The sequence below is a fragment of the Hyla sarda genome, chromosome 7, assembly GCF_029499605.1.
Source record: "Hyla sarda isolate aHylSar1 chromosome 7, aHylSar1.hap1, whole genome shotgun sequence".
In the NCBI taxonomy this organism is placed as follows: Eukaryota; Metazoa; Chordata; class Amphibia; order Anura; family Hylidae; genus Hyla; species Hyla sarda.
Window position 1 is genome coordinate 113,641,110 of NC_079195.1, and position 18,866 is coordinate 113,659,975.

The window sequence follows — 18,866 nt, forward strand, 5'->3', positions numbered from 1 at the left end:
ACACCCCTCTCCCCCATAAACACTCCACTGTCACCCATGTACACCCCGCTCTCACCCATGTACACCTTTTCTCCCCAGTACTCCTCTACACCTTTAAAAGGAGTGAAACTGGGGCCAAGCTACCTATCTACAGGGGGTCCTATATATAGCCAACATATTAAAAAATTATTCGGTAAGGGTGTCCCGCAAATTATTTTTCCCCCCGAGGGATGTCTTGATCTAAAATGGGGGCGAAATTTTCTGTTCTCGCCTCAAGCGCAAAAGGAGCTAGCTACAGCTCTGCGCCATCCTAAAATGCAAAAAAGTCAGTACATTTTTTTTTTTTTATCTACGGCAGTGGTCTCAAACTGTGGCCCTCCAGATGTTACAAAACCAGCTGTTGGCTGCCCAGGTATTCTGGGAGTTGAAGTTTTGCAACATCAGGAGGGCCACAGTTTAAGACCACTGATCTACGGTGATGATATGGCGTCCACAATGACATCACCAATGCAGTCAGTCATTGGCCGCTGTGATCAGCACTCACTATTGAATTCTCAGAGGTATTGTGATTTTCATTATCAAAATGGTCTACCAGAGATGATGGCATTGCTTGTCATAGCAAAAATAAATCTATATAATCTCTATCACTGTACCTTATATTTTTCCATGGACTTAAAGGGGTTTTGACATTTCTGAAAATATACTATGTGAGGGAAATATATACTTCTGACAAGCTGCTGTCTACTGAAAGTATTGGCAGTTTGTCAGCACTGTGCATGGTTGTGCGAAAGGGTCTGCACTGTTGCATGGCAACAGCATGGTCAGAGTTAAAGTGGTACTCTGGATAGTAAAAGTTATTCATGTTTTGTCTCCTCATGGCCAGATCAACTTTACTGTAATTAACACTTATCTGTACTGGGCCATTTTCCCTGTTTAAATGTGCTTCGACAGGCATAAGTGAAGAAAAACCTGGCATCCTCTGTCCACTTACTGTCCTCTTCCCCTTCCAGCAGAGACAGATCATGTGACATTTTGTACTGGCTTTCAGTGTCCTCGCCTTGTAAGCAGTCACCCCCTATCTAGCATAGCACAGTGTATTTCTTCTTATGACCTGCTCGCTGCAGGCTCTTCCCAGACATAAATGGGCTCTGCCAGATTTAAAAACTGTTGTATATCTTGGCAAAACATTAACCTAATATATTTCAGGGAAAAAAAAAAATTGACGACCTTTTTATAAAATTCAGGGCTTAAAAAAATTAATAAAAAAATAAAGGACGACGACCACTAGGGATCCCCATACCAGAACATAATCCTGTCTGGCTGCAGCATCATCTTAGCCCTTGAAGCACAGGCTGGGACAAAGTCTAGGAAGCGAGGATGGGACTAGCAAACCTCTGTGCTCACTCCTGTCCAAAGCAGGCTGCAGTGATTAGATGGAAAGATCCAGCACTGCAGACTCAGGGAGGAAGCAAATGCATGGTGAGAGCAGGCTCAGTGCTTGCTCGGACACCACTTCCATTGGACGTCAGAATAAGTGAGCATTAGAACAGAGATTTCTTAGCCAAAAACATAAGCTCGACACAAAAAATAAAAATAAATAAAAGATGTAAAGAATTTGCATGACCTCGTGAGTAACATAAGTCTTTTTTTCTGCAATACGACAGGTAAGCTTTAAAGAGTGAAAAAAACAAGATGATCCAGCACTGATGAAATTCCCAGCTTTATTCTATCCTCTATAAAAACAGCATGGCAACACACCTGCGCTCGAAACGCATCAAGATTGCTCAGACCTTGTAAAGGTGTGTTGCCGTGCTGTTTTTAGAGAGGATTGAATAAAGCTGGGAATTTCATAAGTGCTGGATCATCTTGTTTTTTTCATTGTTGGACACGTTGAGCCTGAGTAAGGATCCGCGCACAATTCCATGTGGGTGAGCTGGACTTTATTTTGAAGCTTTAAAGAGTACCTGTAATATCCCACAATAATAACAAAAAGTTATACAAGTTACTCATAACCTTATCCTGATCATATACATACCCTCCCTGAGTGCTGGGTCTCTTAATCACTGCAGGCTGTTCTGTAACCCCATCCTCTCTATTTCTGATAGGACAGGAGTGAGCACAGAGGAGCACTAGTCCCAACCGCACTTATTGGACTTTTTCCCTGCCTGTACTTCAGCTTGGGAAAAAAGGATGATCCAGCTGGACAGTATTATGTTGGGGATGGTACGGGGAACCATGTTTTTTTTTTTTTTTTTTTTTTTATAAGCCATGATTTCTATAAAAACGGAAAACATTTTCTTATGAAGTATATTAGAATGGTGTATGTTTGGCCTAGATGTACAACATATAAAAGGTTTTTAAATCAAACCATGCCCATTTAAAGGTCAAGACTTTGACTTGGCATTCATAAAACATCTTCTGTACCCATTTTTTTTAACCATTCCTAGAATTTGCATTAGGATCATTTTCTTCTGCATGACCCATGTTCGAGATTCAACTCATGGACCAATGTTCTGACATTTTTCTTTAGAACTTGCTATTATAAATCAGAATGCATTGTTCATTCACTCATGGCAAGATCAGGCTCAAACCAGGATATCACTGCCACGTTTCATAGATGGTATGATTTTTTTTTTTTTTTATAACAATAATTTTGAAGTTTTTATGCTTACCTGGATGATTAAAAAGAGAATGAGGGATTAAATGAAATGAGGACAGCGCCTCGTGTGATACCGTAAATCAAGTGAACCTAAGTGGATCCCCCAACAGGGTGCGCTCTCACCTGGTGACCCTCTTGAGGGTTAAGCGTGTCTCCCCTTTTGAGGGGTATTTGTTGGTGTCCATGCTGCAGCCGAAGGTGCCTAGACCGGTGTCCTGTGCAGGAACCCGTGAGGTGCTTGGATGAGGAAGGAGAAAAAGAAGGCCCTTGCATCCGGCGCTGCTCGGATCTTTGGACCGAGTAGCGCCGTATGCAAGGGCCTTCTTTTTCTCCTACCTGGATGATTGTCCTCAAATAAATGACCAAATGGAATATTTTTGATCTTTTTTTTATTTGGTTCTCTTTATCTACTTTTAGGACATGTGTGGAAATCTGATGTAGTTTTAAGTAAAATTTATGCAGAAATATATAAAATTCTGGAGGGTTTCCAAATGGTATCTTTCGGTACTAGATAGCTACAACATGACAACGCTGCATAAAGCAATGCAGTATAAGCACATGGTCCAGGTACTTTAAACTCCACACCAATCGACTGTTTTATACTTTATAAAAGTAGATCTTACCAATTGATTTCTCCGCCATCTGTGCTTTTAGTCACCAGTGCCTTCCATTGAGCATGAGTACATTTGATCACTTCTATCGCAAAATCCTGCATACAAATGTACAAAGCATATAGGACATAAATACAGACTTAATAAGAACACTGCACATTCTTTTGTTCACATTGATAGACTACTGCTACATATTAAACGGTTTCGTGCTATTGAATGGCACTTTAAAATGTGGGATATTAGTACTTTTTCCAGTCTGGCTATCACCCCAGCCATTTTTTAAGAATTGTAAATTCATCTTTAAGTCACATTGCTTCTTTTATTGCATTTTTTTTGTACTTTTGAATATAAGAGGGAAATGGCTTCAGAAGAAATTGAAATACCTTATTCTTAAACTCTGCATCAAAGGCAAACTGGTTCTCTGGTTTTCCATCAGGCACCTTGTATCTCCTGAACCAGTCAACGGTAGATTCCAGATAATTGGGTTTCAGTCTTCTGACATCCTCCATATCTGAAAGAAGAAGTCTCCATTAATAAGTGTAACATAATGCAATTAGCTGGACCCATTCTGTAATTAGATTATATATTGGTGCTTGTGGTTGCTATAAAAAGTTATAATTCTAGAGACTGAATGAAAAGTTAACAAGAAGCAGACATCAGAACTATGAAATGGTGGGATAATTAACATTAACCCCATGTGTAGGAGGCAACATCAGAAAGCATTATTTTTTTTTATAATGCTGTAATCTTTAAAAGTAATAAGCACGGAGTTAGTACAAAGAGCGCTCAAAATGTACAGAACACAACGAGAGCCTATAAGTCATTAGAAATAGGATGAATAACATGGATGACATATACACAATGCTGATGCATTTCTCCCCCCCACAATAGTGAGATAATCAACAGAACTGGATAAAAGACTGGAGATAAAAGACCTAAAATGAATATGATGAGATGCCATCTCAATCCTAACCTCTGATTCAGTAAATGTTCATACCCAGATGCATTTTGTAGCATAGCCAGGAAGGAAATGGATATCTTTGGATAGAAATCTGTGAACCAGATATCTTTTTCATAGCACATGGGAAATCAGGTAACCCAAAATAAACTTAATTCAGAAACACTTGAGCCCTGAAGGAAACAATAGATTCATACTGTGACAGCTAAACAGTATTTTGATGGAAAAATATATATTATTTAATAGACTTCATTTCATTGGCCAGAAACATCCTTTGCTGTCATGACCTCTTTTTATTGATTTTTTATAGAATATACTTTTTATAGAATATAACTTCAATCTAGTAATAGCAAACAAGCTTAGGCCACTTTCACACGTTTTAAAGATCCGTTTGAAGTTCCGTTATAAAAAAAAACGCAATGGCCGTTACAAAATCCCATTATAGTCTATTATCCGTTTTAACCAGTTATATCCCATTATTAATAATGGACATTATTTTATGATGGAAGATTGTAACGGGAGAACTAGTGCATGCACTATTTCTTACATTCATTCACCAGTCACAAAATAACGTCCTTTATTAATAACGGGCTATAACGGGACAGACTGTTTCACGCTATCAGCACTTCTTCAAGCCGGTGTACAGTGGCTTGAAGAAGCGCTGATAGCGTGAAACAGTCTGTCCCGGCTGTGCTCCCCGCCTCCACCTGGGCATGTCTCTGATGTTATCTCACGATTAGAAATAAAGTTCACTTGGATGGTGAGTGCAGTCCTGTTTTTTTCTATTTGTTTAAGTTGCCATCCACTTTAATGGACATTGCACCGTTATTCATCCACGATCATTTGGAATCTACTGCTGCCAGCTCCTTATAGCGGTCTCACCCTAGTGTTGTTAGTGCTGGACCCTACTGCTCTCTACACAGTGCTGAAAATATTGCATGTTGAGACTGTTGTAAGTTGAGGGATCACTGTATATAACAAAATGAAATACACAACCAATCCTATATCTCCTCTGTGTGTATGCACTTAGTTTGGCGCCCCTGAGGGGGTTCCATTTCCGGTATGCTGATGGCATGATGTGTGTATTATGCCACACTCCATATGCTCACAGTCATCGGCCATACAGGCACGACTAGGTACAGCAGCCAAACAGACGGAGTGGAGAGAATGTGTTAAATATTATCCCAAAAGCACAGAGTCATATTATATAGAGATTCTGTGTCTGTGGAACATTCAACATCTTCATAGCCCTGTTATGATAAACATCACTCCAAAATATGTACGCTATCAACATAATGTCATTATTGTACAATTATATATATATATATATAAAAAAAAAAAAAAAGTTAAAATGAAAATCTCCATATATCCCTATTGCTCCTCAGGCATGTGCCCATATAAGGCCCTCCCGTCTGCGACACAATATACATACATTTCATACCTAATAATTACAAAAGTTATTATTGCTGCTAAAATCTAATATATATGTACCAGATGACTACATGTGGATATATGCATACATAATTCGATAAAACAAGCTAGTTGGATCTTTTAAATTCCAAACTCATATTGGGAAAATCCTGAACATCTTTGATGGTTAGTTGTTAAAAACTCCACACTTTCACCATTTTCCAATGGGGACCCAAATAAGAGGTCTGGATTTTAATTGTGATGTTCCCAAAAGTGTTGTGTATCCTCTAGTGATGTTATATCGGCGTTGATTTAAATTCTAAGACCGTTTATGGGATTCCAACATGTACATAATGGGGGGGGGGATATTTGTCAAGACCTTTAGAAAGCTTTTTCTCTATGTTTGTCACACAAAAACATTGCACAATGGGTCCGTGCGACTTTGTGTGACAATTGCTTTAGAAACGTTTCCATGATTTTTACCGATTTAGAACACTTTGTGCAGTGGTCACTGGGTTACTAAGTGCGAATGATGATAAATTGTTGCACGATCCCAGAAATAGACAGTTTCTCAGGTCAATTCAGCCCTGCCCAACATCTTCTGTGTGACTTTTGAGTCAGGGTATATGCGACTTTTCACACAGAAGTTGCAACAGACGTCCTTGTGCTGTTTGACAAGTTCTTTCTGCAACTATTACAGCAACTTTTGTGCTCGAAAATAGATAAGAATGCCCCCCAATGTACTTCAGATCTTGGGAAATATAGTAAGGTATTCTCTCCTGGGATATCTACGTCTTTTCTCTTATTACACCTATTAGTGTTACACTTATACACTTCTTAAGTGTCTATAATTCTAGTGTAAGTATTTAGTTCCCCTTTCTTTACATATTGTTTTGCTGGGATCGATGAGGCAATAATATTCCTTAAGTTTTTAGCCCTTCTAAACATACAAACAGTTTTTGCCAGTTGCCTTCTCAATATGGGGTCCTCCATGATTATATTCCAATTGCCGCACAGTGTCTTTTCGATGCGGCTACGGCAAGTACTATATCTGGTTGAAAACGTCACGTTGAAGGAATTGGCTTTGTCCTCTTCTCTGAATATCTTTTTAGATTTTACCAGACATTCATCTTGTTTAAAGGGTAGCTCCCACCATCCTATTTTTTTTTTCTGTCCCTGCCTATTGCCAATCTATCCCTAACCCCCTCCCTTGCTTTAAATTTTTATTTTTACTATATTAAAAATGCTTTTTGTCTGCCTGGCAGTGTGCTCACTACCAGGCAGACTTCCCCAGCAGGCACCACGTCACTGATGCCTGCTGGGGGGGGGGGGACTTCCGCCCTTAGTTCATCTACACAGGGTGCCTCCAGCTATTTCATCACTACAACTCCCAGCTTGCCCTGACATCTATTGGCTGTCAGGGCATGCTGGGAGTTGTAGTACTGAAACAGCTGGAGGCACCCTGTGTAGATAAACTATTAGTTACATGCGGCGCTAGCCCGTCCCCTCCCCCCCTCCGCGCCATACCCCGTTCCCTCCATCACAACACCCTCCCCCCCCCCCATTACACTTACTGCGGAGTCCGGCAGTGGGTGTGCAGGGACAACGGCGGCGACGAGGCGGAGGCAGCGGCGATGTGCGGGAGGAGTGGCCTCCCAGCCAGTGGCCGGGGAGCCAATGCACTCGCTCCCTGCCTGTCTGACTGACAGGCAGGGAGCTAGCGCAGGCTGAATGAAAAAGGACCGATGCCCGGCTGCATCGGTCCTTTTTCAGGAGTGACGTCACGCCAGGCTGCAGCCGGCCACTAGGAGGGAGACCCCTAGTGGCCGGTTTTCAAATGTAAATTTTAATAAAAAAAATAATAATAAAAGTATATTAGAGATATGTTGTAGTACATAAGTACTACAACATATCAACAAATAAAGTTGGTGACAGTAACCATTTAAGGCTTTCAGCTCTTTCTGACGCTTCTTTAATTAATGAGGGGGATATCCTTTCTCACGAAAGCCTTTACTTTTTATATTAGAAATATAATTACGCAGTATGCTTTTTATTTGCCCATATGGTATGTTACTTCTCTAGCAATTCAGATGGAAGCTGCTGTAGCTTAAGTAACCAATTGCATCTACCTCAAAGTGTGTTGCTGTGCAAATTGTCTTCCTTTCCATGTATATTAAGGTCCACAGGGGTTATTTCCTTGGAACTTATATGAAAGGTAGATTCAAGTCCCCAACAGTTGTCATTTAGGGTGTTAAAATATATCTAAAGGGAATCTTCCGGTCTATTCAAAATGATGATTAAACCACTGATGCAACTATTCTAAAAAATTACCTAGGGAACATTAAACCCTTTCATATGATTGCATGTACAGGTTTGAATAGCACGGGGAAAACTTCCCCACAGCCGTGCCGCAAATCTGTACATAGCGATCATTGTTGTAAACAAAATAGTTATGATGTAGGACAAATCTAATGGTCTCCAATGTGAAGGCACATTGTTTGTCTGGCATGAGTGAATCACAATTCAAAAAAGGACCCAACTGACCTAATTCAGTGTTTGTGTGGGATGTTGCTATTTAATGCACTTAACATCCAAAGTAGCCCTTTCTCCACTCTATGGGGGAGATTTATCAAAACCTGTGCAGAGGAAAAGTTGCCCAGTTGCCCATAGCAACCAATCAGCTCACTTCTTTCATTTTTAACAAGGCCCCTGCAAAATGAAAGAAGCGATCTGATTGGTTGCTATGGGCAACTGGGAAACTTTTCCTTTGCACAAGTTTTGATAAATCTCCCCCTTTGTCCTGAAGCATGGTCAGTAGGTTCCCTGTAGCCTTAAAGGGGTACTCTGGTGGAAATTTATTTTTTAAATCAACTGGTGCCAGAAAGTTAAAAAGATGTATAAATTACTTCTATTTAAAATTCTTAATCCTTCCAGTACTTATCAGCTGCTGTATACTACAAAGGAAATTATTTTCTTTTTGGACTTCTTTTCTGTCACGACCACAGTGCTCTCTGCTGACACCTCTATCCATTTTAGGAACTGTCTAGAGCAGCATATGTTTGCTATAGGGATTTTCTCCATCTCTCGACAGTCCCTGACATGAACAGAGGTATCAGCACAGAGCACTGTGGCCATGACAGCAAAGAAATCCAGTATATAGCCACTAATAAGTACTGGAAGGATTATGTTTTTTTTTATAGAAGTAATTTACAAATCTGCTTAACTTTCTGGCATCAGTTGGCATGACATATTCTACTCTATGTTAGTGGTACATTTTCGTCGATACTTGTATCATTTCTTGGTGAAAAATCCCAAAATTTGATGAAGAAAATAGAAAATTTTGCATTTTTTTTTACTTTGAAGCTCTCTGCTTGTAAGGAAAATAGACATTCCAAATAAATTATTTATTGATTCACAAATACAATATGTCTACTTTATGTTGGCATCATAACGTTAACGTTTTTACATTTGGAAGACATCAGAGGGCTTCAAAGTTCAGCAGCAATTTTCCAATTTTTCACAAAATTTTCAAAATCTGAATTTTTCAGGGACCAGTTCAGTTTTGAAGTGGATTTGAAGGGCCTTCATATTAGAAATACCCCATAAATGACCCCATTATAAAAACTGCACCCCCCCAAAGTATTCAAAATGACATTCAGTGTGTTAACCCTTTAGGTGTTTCACAGGAAGAGCAGCAAAATGAAGGAGAAAATTCAAAAGCTTCATTTTTTTACACTCACTTGAGTGTAAAAAATGAGTGAATTTTGATGAAATGGTTATTGGGGGGCATGTCGCATTTAGGAAGCCCCCATGGTGCAAGAACAGCAGAAAACCCACCACATGGCAAACCATTTTGGAAACTACACCCCCTCAAGGCATATAACAAGGGGTCCAGTGAGCCTTAACACCCCACAGGTGTTTGACGACTTTTCGTTAAAGTCGGATGTGTAAATAAAAAAAAAAAAAAAAAAAATATATATATATATATATATATATATAATTTAGCTAAAGTGCAGTTTTTTCGCCAAATTTACCATTTTTACAAAAGGTAATGGGAGAAAAAGCCCCCCCCCCCCCCCCCAAAAAAAAAAAAAAATTTGTAACCCCATCTCTTCTGAGTATGGAAATACCCCCATGTTAGGACGTAAAGTGCTCAGCGGGCGAACTACAATGCTCAGAAGAGAAGGAGTCACATTTGGCTTTTGGAAAGCAAATTTTGCTTAAATGGTTTTTGGTGGGCATGTCGCATTTAGTAAGCCCCTATGGTGCCAGCACAGCGCACAACAAACAAAAAAAAACAAAAAAAACACATGGCATATTATTTTGGAAACAACACACCTCAAGGAACGTAACAAGGAGTACAGTGAGCCTCAACACCTCACAGGTGTTTTACGACTTTTTGTTAAAGTTGGATATGAAAAAAAACAAAAACAAAAAAAAAACATTTTTACAAGGGATAATAGGAGAAAATTACGTATGGAAATACCCCATGTGTGCACGTCATGCGCTCTGCTGGCGAAATGCAATGCTCAGAAGAGAAAGTGCGCCACTGAGCTTTTAGAGACAGAATTTGTTTGGAATGGAAGTCAGGGGCCATGTGCGTTTACAAAGCCCCCCGTGGTGCCAGAACAGTGGACCCCCCCACATGTGACCCCATTTTGGAAACTACACCCCTCACAGAATTTAATAAGGGGTGCAGTGAGTATTTACACTCCACTGGCGTTTGACAGATCTATGGAACAGTGGGCTGTGCAAATGAAAAATTAAATTTTTCATTTTCACGGACCACTGTTCCAAAAATCTGTCAGACCCCTGTGGAGCGTAAATGCTCACTGTACCCCTTATTACATTACATGAGGGGTGTAGTTTCCAAAATGGGGTCACATGTGGGGGGTGGGGGGTGTCCATTGTTCTTGCACTATAGAGCTTTGTAAACACACATGGCCTTCAATTCCAGACAAATTTTCTCTTCATAAGCCCAATGGCGCTCCTTCTCTTCTGAGCATTGTATTTAGCCCGCAGAGCACTTTACGTCCACACATGGGGTATGTTCTTACTCAGAAACAATGGGGTTACAAGTTTTGGGGGGCTTTTTCCCCTCCATTTTCCCTTGTGTAAATGAAAAATATAGGGTAACACCAGCATTTTAGTGAAAAAAAAAAAAAATTTTCTTCATTTTCCCATCCAACTTTAACGAAAATTCGTCAAACACCTGTGGGGTGTTAAGGCTTACTATACCCCTTGTTACATTCCGTAGTTTCCAAAATGGGGTCACATGTGGTTACTTTTTTGCATTATGTCAGAACCGCTGTAAAATCAGCCACCCCTGTGCAAACCACCAATTTAGGCCTCAAATGTACATAGTGCGCTCTCACTCCTGAGCCTTGTGCATCCGCAGAGCATTGTACCCCCACATATGGTGTATTTCCGTACTCAGGAGAAATTGTGTTACAAATTTTGGGGGTCTTTTTTTCCTTTTACCCCTAGTGTAAATAAAAAGTATGGGGGCAACACCAGCATGTTAGTGTAAAAAAAAAAAATACACATTTTAACACTAACAGGCTGGTGTTGACCCCTGCAAGGTTTCCTTTAACTGAGTTCATACAGGCAAAAGGTAAAGGGACCTCCAGCTAACATGTTGACTTATTGGACCACAAGCAATTGCGCCGCAGGTGGTCCAATGAGTCTCTGTACTCCCCCCTAATGCTTCAGATACCATGATCACTATTGATAACGGCATCTGAAGGGTAAATGGCAGGCATTAGCGTGATCGCTGCAGTCTGCCATTGCTGGCGCATACCTGCACTCACTTCATAGTCCAAACGGGACTCAGGACGTAGATGTATGTCCTGTTTTGCTATGTACCAGGCAGCCAGGGCATACAGGTACTTTGTGTCCTCAAATGCATAAGATTGAGGAAAAGTAAACAAAGCAAATACATTTATAATTTAAATGCAGCTTAAATATAAAATTATAGAGTAGATAGAGTGGAGTAGGATAGAATTGAGTGAAAAACAGCACAGCCAGGGCAAGGTACAGTTGGTGCTCGCAGGTTCTGTGGATTTTGGCCAAGAATCCTCCATAAAAAAAAATGAATAGAGTCCCATAGCACACAAAGTTAAGGTGCAAAAAGCTTGATGTGTTTATTCCATCAGAAAATGCAAAGTACAGCTACGTTTTAGCAGGCTCATGCCACCTTGAAAATGGCGGCGTGAGGCTGCTGAAACGTAGCTGTACTTTGCACTTTCTGATGGACAAAACACATCAAGCTTTTTGCACCTTACCTTTGCGTGCTGTGGGACTCTGTTTTTAGATAGCTAGATAGACAGACAGACTCAGGCCTATTCATCAGGCAATAATAGAACATGTTGACTCAAAAGCTACTGTGTAATATAATTTGTTTGTTTTTTGTTGGCCATTAAAAAAGTATAATTTTGCAAGATTGTTATACTGTCTCTCACTAAGAGAACCAGTTAATATGAGGAACTTTATTTTTTCCCCCCTAAAATGCCATGTCCCCGATAACTTTAATCATCAATTTAGCACAGTTTGCCTTTAACCATATCCATTCTGATTCATGTGGCGTGGCATGACTATACAGATGACATTTTCCCATATTTCAGTGTTTCCAGTTTATGATTCATGAGTCCTTAGTGCCCTGTGTTACTCACCATTATAGAGGGAAGCTTCAGGGTCTTCAACGTTGATAGCTATTATTTTCCAGTCGGTTTCTCCTTCATCAATCAATGCTAGGGTGCCAAGTACTTTAACCTTAATGACTTCTCCTCTGTCACAAACCTACGAAAAAGCAATATTCATAATGTACAGATTCTTACACATCCTTTATATTTTTAGAGGAGAATGCAGTGTACTGTATAATATACATCTCTCAACATGCCTGGATGTCTCTGTGCTACAACACTGAAAGGGTTTTCAGTCTTCTGCAGTCATATGAATTTTCATCATGTTGTTCTTATTCATAATATCTATTCGATTAGCAGTTTTGTACAAATATATGAATTACTCTGTAGTTTCGGATGGATCGGAATGTCCAGATAAGTAAACATTTGTGCGAAAATTGATTTGTTACAAAACAAATTGCACATCTAATACAAAGCTCCTCACAAGTAGTTAGCATGCTTTTCATCTCCTATAAAGAAATAATATTATATATATATATATATATATATATATATATATATATATATATATATATATATTATATATATATATATATATTTTAGTCATTGTGAAATTTTATATTTCTCACAGAAAAGGATTGCAGTAACACATGTTTTGCTATACACATGTTTATTCCCTTTGTGTGTATTGGAACTGAACCAAAAAAAGGAAAAAAAAAAAGCAAATTGGACATAATGTCACACCAAACTCCAAAAATGGACAGGACAAAATTATTGGCACCCTTAACTTAATATTTGGTTGCACACCCTTTGGAAAAAATAACTGAAATCAGTCACTTCCTATAACCATCAATAAGCTTCTTACACCTCTCAGCCGGAATGTTGGATAACTCTTCCTTTGCAAACTGCTCCAGGTCTCTCTTATTGGAAGGGCGCCTTTTCTCAACAGCAATTTTAAGATCTCTCCACAGTTGTTCAAAAAGATTTAGATCTGGACTCATTGCTGGCCACTTCAGAACTCTCCAGCGCTTTGTTGCCAGCAAAACAATCCCAAATCATTGAACCTCCACCATATTTCACTGTAGGTACTGTGTTCTTTTCTTTGTAGACCTCATTACATTTTTAGTAAACAGTAGAATGATGTGCTTTATCAAAAAGCTCTATCTTGGTCTCATTTGTACACAAGATGTTTTCCCAGAAGGATTTTGGCTTACTCAAGTTCGTTTTGGCAAAATGTAGTCTTTCTTTTTTATGTCTCTGTGTCAGCAGTGGGGTCCTCCTTGGTCTCATGCCATAGCGTTTCATTTCATTTAAATGTCGACAGATTGTTCGCGCTGACACTGATGCTCCATGAGCCTGCAGGACAGCTTGAATATCTTTGGAACTTGTTTGGGGCTGCTTATCCACCAGCGTTGACGCCTTTCATAAATTTTTCTCTTCCATCCATGCCCAGGGAGATTAGCTGCAGTGCCATGAGTTGCAAACCTCCTGATAATGTAGCGCACTGTGGACAAAGGCAAATCTAGATCTCTGAAGATGGAGACTTGTAACCTTGAGATTGTTGATATTCTTCCTCAATTTTGGTTCTCAAGTCCTCAGATAGTTCTCTTTGTTGTCCATGCTTCGTGTGGCACACACACAATGCAAGGACTAAGTGAACTTCTCTCCTTTTCATCTGATTTCAGGTGCAATGTTTATATTGCCTACACCTGTTACTTGCCCCTGGTGAGTTTAAGGGTTTATTCACATGTACAGTATTCTGTGCATATTTGATGCACAGGATTTTCTGCTGCAGATTTCAATGTAAACTTAATGACTGAACACAAATTATGTTTCAAATCCTGTGGATCAAATTTGTGCAAAATACTGTACGTGTGAATAGACCCTAAAGGAGCATTACATGCTTGAAATAATCATATTTATCAACAATTTTGAAAGGGTGACAATAATTTTGTCCAGACCATTTTTGGAGTTTGGTGTGACATTATGTCCAATTCACTTTTTTTTTTCCTCCCTTTGGTTTAGTTCCAACACACACACACAGGGAATAAACAATGTGTATAGCAAAACATGTGTTACTGCAAACCTTTTCTGTGAGAAATTACTTCATTTTCTAGAAAAATTTCAGGGGTGCCAACATTTACGTTACGTGTGTGTGTGTGTATGTGTATGTGTATGTGTATGTGTGTGTATGTGTATGTGTATATATATATATACACACACACACACACACACATATACATATATATATATATATATATATATATATATATATATTATATATACATACACACACTATATATATATATTATACATATATATATATATATATATATATATATACACTCACACGTCCACAACCTCTGTGTTATATGCTGTAGGGGATAATGACCATTTGAGACTAACAAGAAAAAAAAAAAAACACAATAACCGCAATCATAATTGCTTAGCTGAAAGGCAAAAAAGTTTAGAAGTCTAAAAGGTACGATTATGAAAGTGCATCTCACCTCTAACTGGCCCTATGATTAGTAACACAGTGAAACTATCAGACAGATTCTGCTTAACATTTACAACATAGACATAAATGATGTGCTATTACCTTCGTCCCAATGTCGCATACGTCTATAGGGTCATTATCACCACCAAACCCGGTGTTTTCATCAATGTGAGATGGATTTTCCCAAGTCTGAAAGAGAAATGATTGGGTTATTTATTTGAATTATCCAAATGGAACAGAATTGCTGCGGCTTTAACCACTGCAATTGACAACAGCAGGCAAGCGGATGACATTTTAAAATCTGCTACATAGGGATTTTGTAGCAGATTTGTTGTGGATTTTTCCTAAGGATTTCACCACTTTCAATGAAGGAGTAGGCTGTTCACATGTAACATGCCAAATTTGATGTAAAATAATTTAAGGATATATTGAGTGGTTCACAGTGGTAAATTTCAACCCTATGTGGACCCAGTGATGTAAAGTTTACTGGCAGTCCATAGGAAACCGCAAGCGCAGTTCGTGTAGGTCTAGCATATTGAGCGTCATATGAGCTTGGTTTGCTAGCGTAGTCAGCAGTCCATAGTAAATGCAGTTTACTACGTTGACTCTACTAGCAAACAAACTGCAAAGTCCATAGTAAACTGCGCATGCGCCCGCAGTTTACTACAGACTCCTGACTAAGTTAGCAAACTAGGCTCATGACGCTCAGTACGCTAGCCTTACCCTGTGAAGTTTGTAGTTAACTGTGCATGCGCTCTACTACGGACTACCGATAAACTTTACATTACCAGCCTTAAGCTTTAGATCTTGTAACTGAGAAGAAATGATATTTGAGAATACTTTTGTGTCACTGCATTCCTACTGATACCTATACAAGCCTGTTAGAATAGATAAAATGTATTGTACTTGCAGAAGCTCCAGAAAACCATTATAGTACATGTAGCTATAGGCACTCAAATGGTGGTAACCCAGACAAGATGTCAAGTGGACGCTAGATATCCTTAGGAAGCACAAATGCAATATGCCTGTTGATGACTGAACAGGAGGCTTGACCTCTGTAATCCCCACCAGTCCTAAGGACTTGCCCCCTTCAAAGTTTCTCTTGCACACTGGGCCACAAGCCACTTTATTGTGCAGGAAACTGCAGTGCAGCCCAATTTAATTCAATGACATTTTCAGAAAAGGCCACAGAACCCCAGCACCATGTCCCCTGTTTCATTTATGGTGGGAGTCCCAGAGATCTGGAAGTGATGGTATATTCTAGAAAGATTTTATCAGGTTGGAAAGAACACGATATTTCATTAAAACTGGTGCATCTGAAGAAACTGAACAGAGCTGAAGGAAAAAAGTGGTGCAGTTACTAATAGTGGGGGTCTGTTCACATTAAGTGAGGAACCTTCTCCCTCAGTTTTTCCTCTGTGGTGATCACCTGCACAGAGCAGAAATGATCCCGATTTTGAGTTTATGTCCACGACAACGTGCCACAGACATAAGCTCCTTCCCATTGACAGAAAGGACTCTGACAGATTGCCCCCGAAAATTAAACATGTTGTGAAACTTCCAGCAGGGGAACTTCCACTGAAATCAGTAGGAGTGCATTCCATGGATTTTCCTTGTGTAACTTTTGTGCAGAACCTCCAAAGTGTGAACGGGGCCTAATCAGGCAGCAGTTTTAATTTTAGTACCTAAACAAGCAATGATGGGATAGTACTTGTTGCAAGGAGCAAGTGTTCCATTTTTGTTTACAATGGTTTTGCTAACTCTGCAACACTGACCTCTACATTTTACAATCAAATAGTTGCCTTTGTGAAGTTTTGTATTATACAGTCCACTCTGAACCTAGTATTTCTATTAAAGAAAGAGATATTATATAATGATATTTTAGAATGTCCTACACATGTTCCAAATTATTATGCAAATGATATTTTTCTCATTTACCTAAATAATTGATGCAAATAACAGTCAGCATAATTTTCATATTATTTACTATTAAGAGTACAATTAAAATGTTATTGAACAAACCTAAAAACAGTATATTATTTTTTTAAACATAAAGAAAACTTACGATGCACTGTTCCAAATTATTACACACAGTAAGATTCAAAACACTTTATAGACTATAGAACAGAAAATTGTAATTTGTTGTGTTTGCAGCATATTTGCTGAAATCAAACGCTATTCCAACAGGGATGTGGAAATCCTATCGCTTGACGCCCGGGACAAGTAGTTTTAGGAGCCGGGCAGGTGAATTGTTTATAGATTTAGCCCTGTATCGGGCTAGCAGGGACAGACCGACTTCCCCCTTATTTTTCTTTAATGCCGGTGTGAGGCGCAGGAGCGGATGGAAGTCTGCACCTCACACCAGCACTCAGAGTGTATGGAGGGGGCGGCGGCCCCCAGCTGACCGCAGAGTCCCCTTATCTCCCCTCCCGGAGGATGGACGGAGCTCAGAAGACACAGCAGGGTGAGAGAAAGGACGAGCACAGCTCCGTACACAGCTCCATCCCCCGCACACAGCTCTATCCCTCCCCCTGATCTGTCTCCCCAGGACCTAATCCACCACGGGGAGGTTGCTAGTTTGCACGGGGAAAACACAGAGGCGGCAGGAAGGGTGGTTGTATATGTATGGTGTGAGTATGTGTGATGTGTGTATGTAATGTATGATGGGGGGGCAGCGTCAGGTGTATGTATGATGTGTGCATATGCATGGTGTATATCAGTGTTTCCCAACCAGGGTGCCTCCAGCTGTTGCAAAACTATAACTGCCAGCATGCCCTGGGCATGCTGGGAGTTGTGGTTTTGCAACAGCTGGAGGCACCCTGATTGGGAAACACTGGTGTATATGTATGGTGTGTATGATGTGTGTATGATGTCTGTCTATGTGTGATGTGTATGTAATGTATGATGTGTGTATGATGTCTGTCTATGTATGATGTGTGTATGATGTCTGTCTGTGTGTAATGTATAATGTGTGTATGATGTCTGTCTGTGTGTGATGTGTATGTAATGTATGATGTGTGTATGATGTCTGTCTATGTGTGATGTGTATGTAATGTATGATGTGTGTATGATGTCAGTCTATGTGTGATGTGTATGTAATGTATGATGTGTGTATGATGTCTGTGTGTGATGTGTATGTAATGGATAATGTGTGTATGATGTCTGTCTATGTGTGATGTGTATGTAATGTATGATGTGTGTATGATGTCTGTCTATGTATGATGTGTGTATGATGTCTGTCTGTGTGTAATGTATAATGTGTGTATGATGTCTGTCTGTGTGTGATGTGTATGTAATGTATGATGTGTGTATGATGTCTGTGTGTGATGTGTATGTAATGGATAATGTGTGTATGATGTCTGTCTATGTGTGATGTGTATGTAATGTATGATGTGTGTATGATGTCTGTCTATGTGTGATGTGTATGTAATGTATGATGTGTGTATGATGTCTGTGTGTGATGTGTATGTAATGGATAATGTGTGTATGATGTCTAAGTGTGATGTGTGTGTGTGTATGTGATGTATATTGTGGGGTGGACAGCGGCGGGTGTATGTATGATGTGTGCATATGTATGGTGTATATCTATGGTGTGAGTATGTGTGATGTGTGTATGATGTCTGTCTGTGTGTATGTATGTAATGTATGATGTGTGGGGGGGCAGTGGCGGGTGTATGTATGATGTGTGCATATGTATGGTGTGAGTGTATGTGTATATGTAATGTATGATGTGGGGGGGGCAGTGGCGGGGGAGTGTGTGTGTGTATGTATGATATGGGGGCAGTGGCTGGTGCATGTATGATATGTGTATGCATGAAGGTTTTGTATAGGAGCGGAATGTCACGTCGGGCATTAGGGCAGTTGTGCCATCTAATTTTATTTATTTTTAGTGGCACCCACACTAAATTGCACCCCCAGAATCCCGCCCCCTTCATACTCGCCCGCCGACCAAGAGCCCCACGGATGCACACAAACATGCCCGAACCAAAACTACAACTCCCAGCATGTTGCTCCATAACCTAAACTGTAGAACTATAAAGTGTAACATGCTGGGAGTTGTAGTTTTGGTTCGGGTCAGCTGCAGAGCTATAGGCTGCATCAGGGCATGCTG

General features: G+C 39.8%; 1 protein-coding gene across 3 annotated transcripts in view; it reads right to left on the bottom strand.

The window, feature by feature from the left end:
* Positions 1 to 18,866, bottom strand: part of PPA1 (inorganic pyrophosphatase 1) — a 132,492-nt gene that overhangs the window by 20,734 nt on the left and 92,892 nt on the right. For all 3 annotated transcript variants that reach the window (XM_056530483.1, XM_056530481.1, XM_056530482.1), the window contains exons 5-8: positions 14,858 to 14,944; positions 12,289 to 12,415; positions 3,633 to 3,760; positions 3,262 to 3,347 (exon numbers count right to left, since the gene is read on the bottom strand). In XM_056530483.1, coding sequence (XP_056386458.1) covers positions 3,262 to 3,347; positions 3,633 to 3,760; positions 12,289 to 12,415; positions 14,858 to 14,944 — 428 coding nt within the window. The remainder of the gene's footprint in view (positions 1 to 3,261; positions 3,348 to 3,632; positions 3,761 to 12,288; positions 12,416 to 14,857; positions 14,945 to 18,866) is intronic.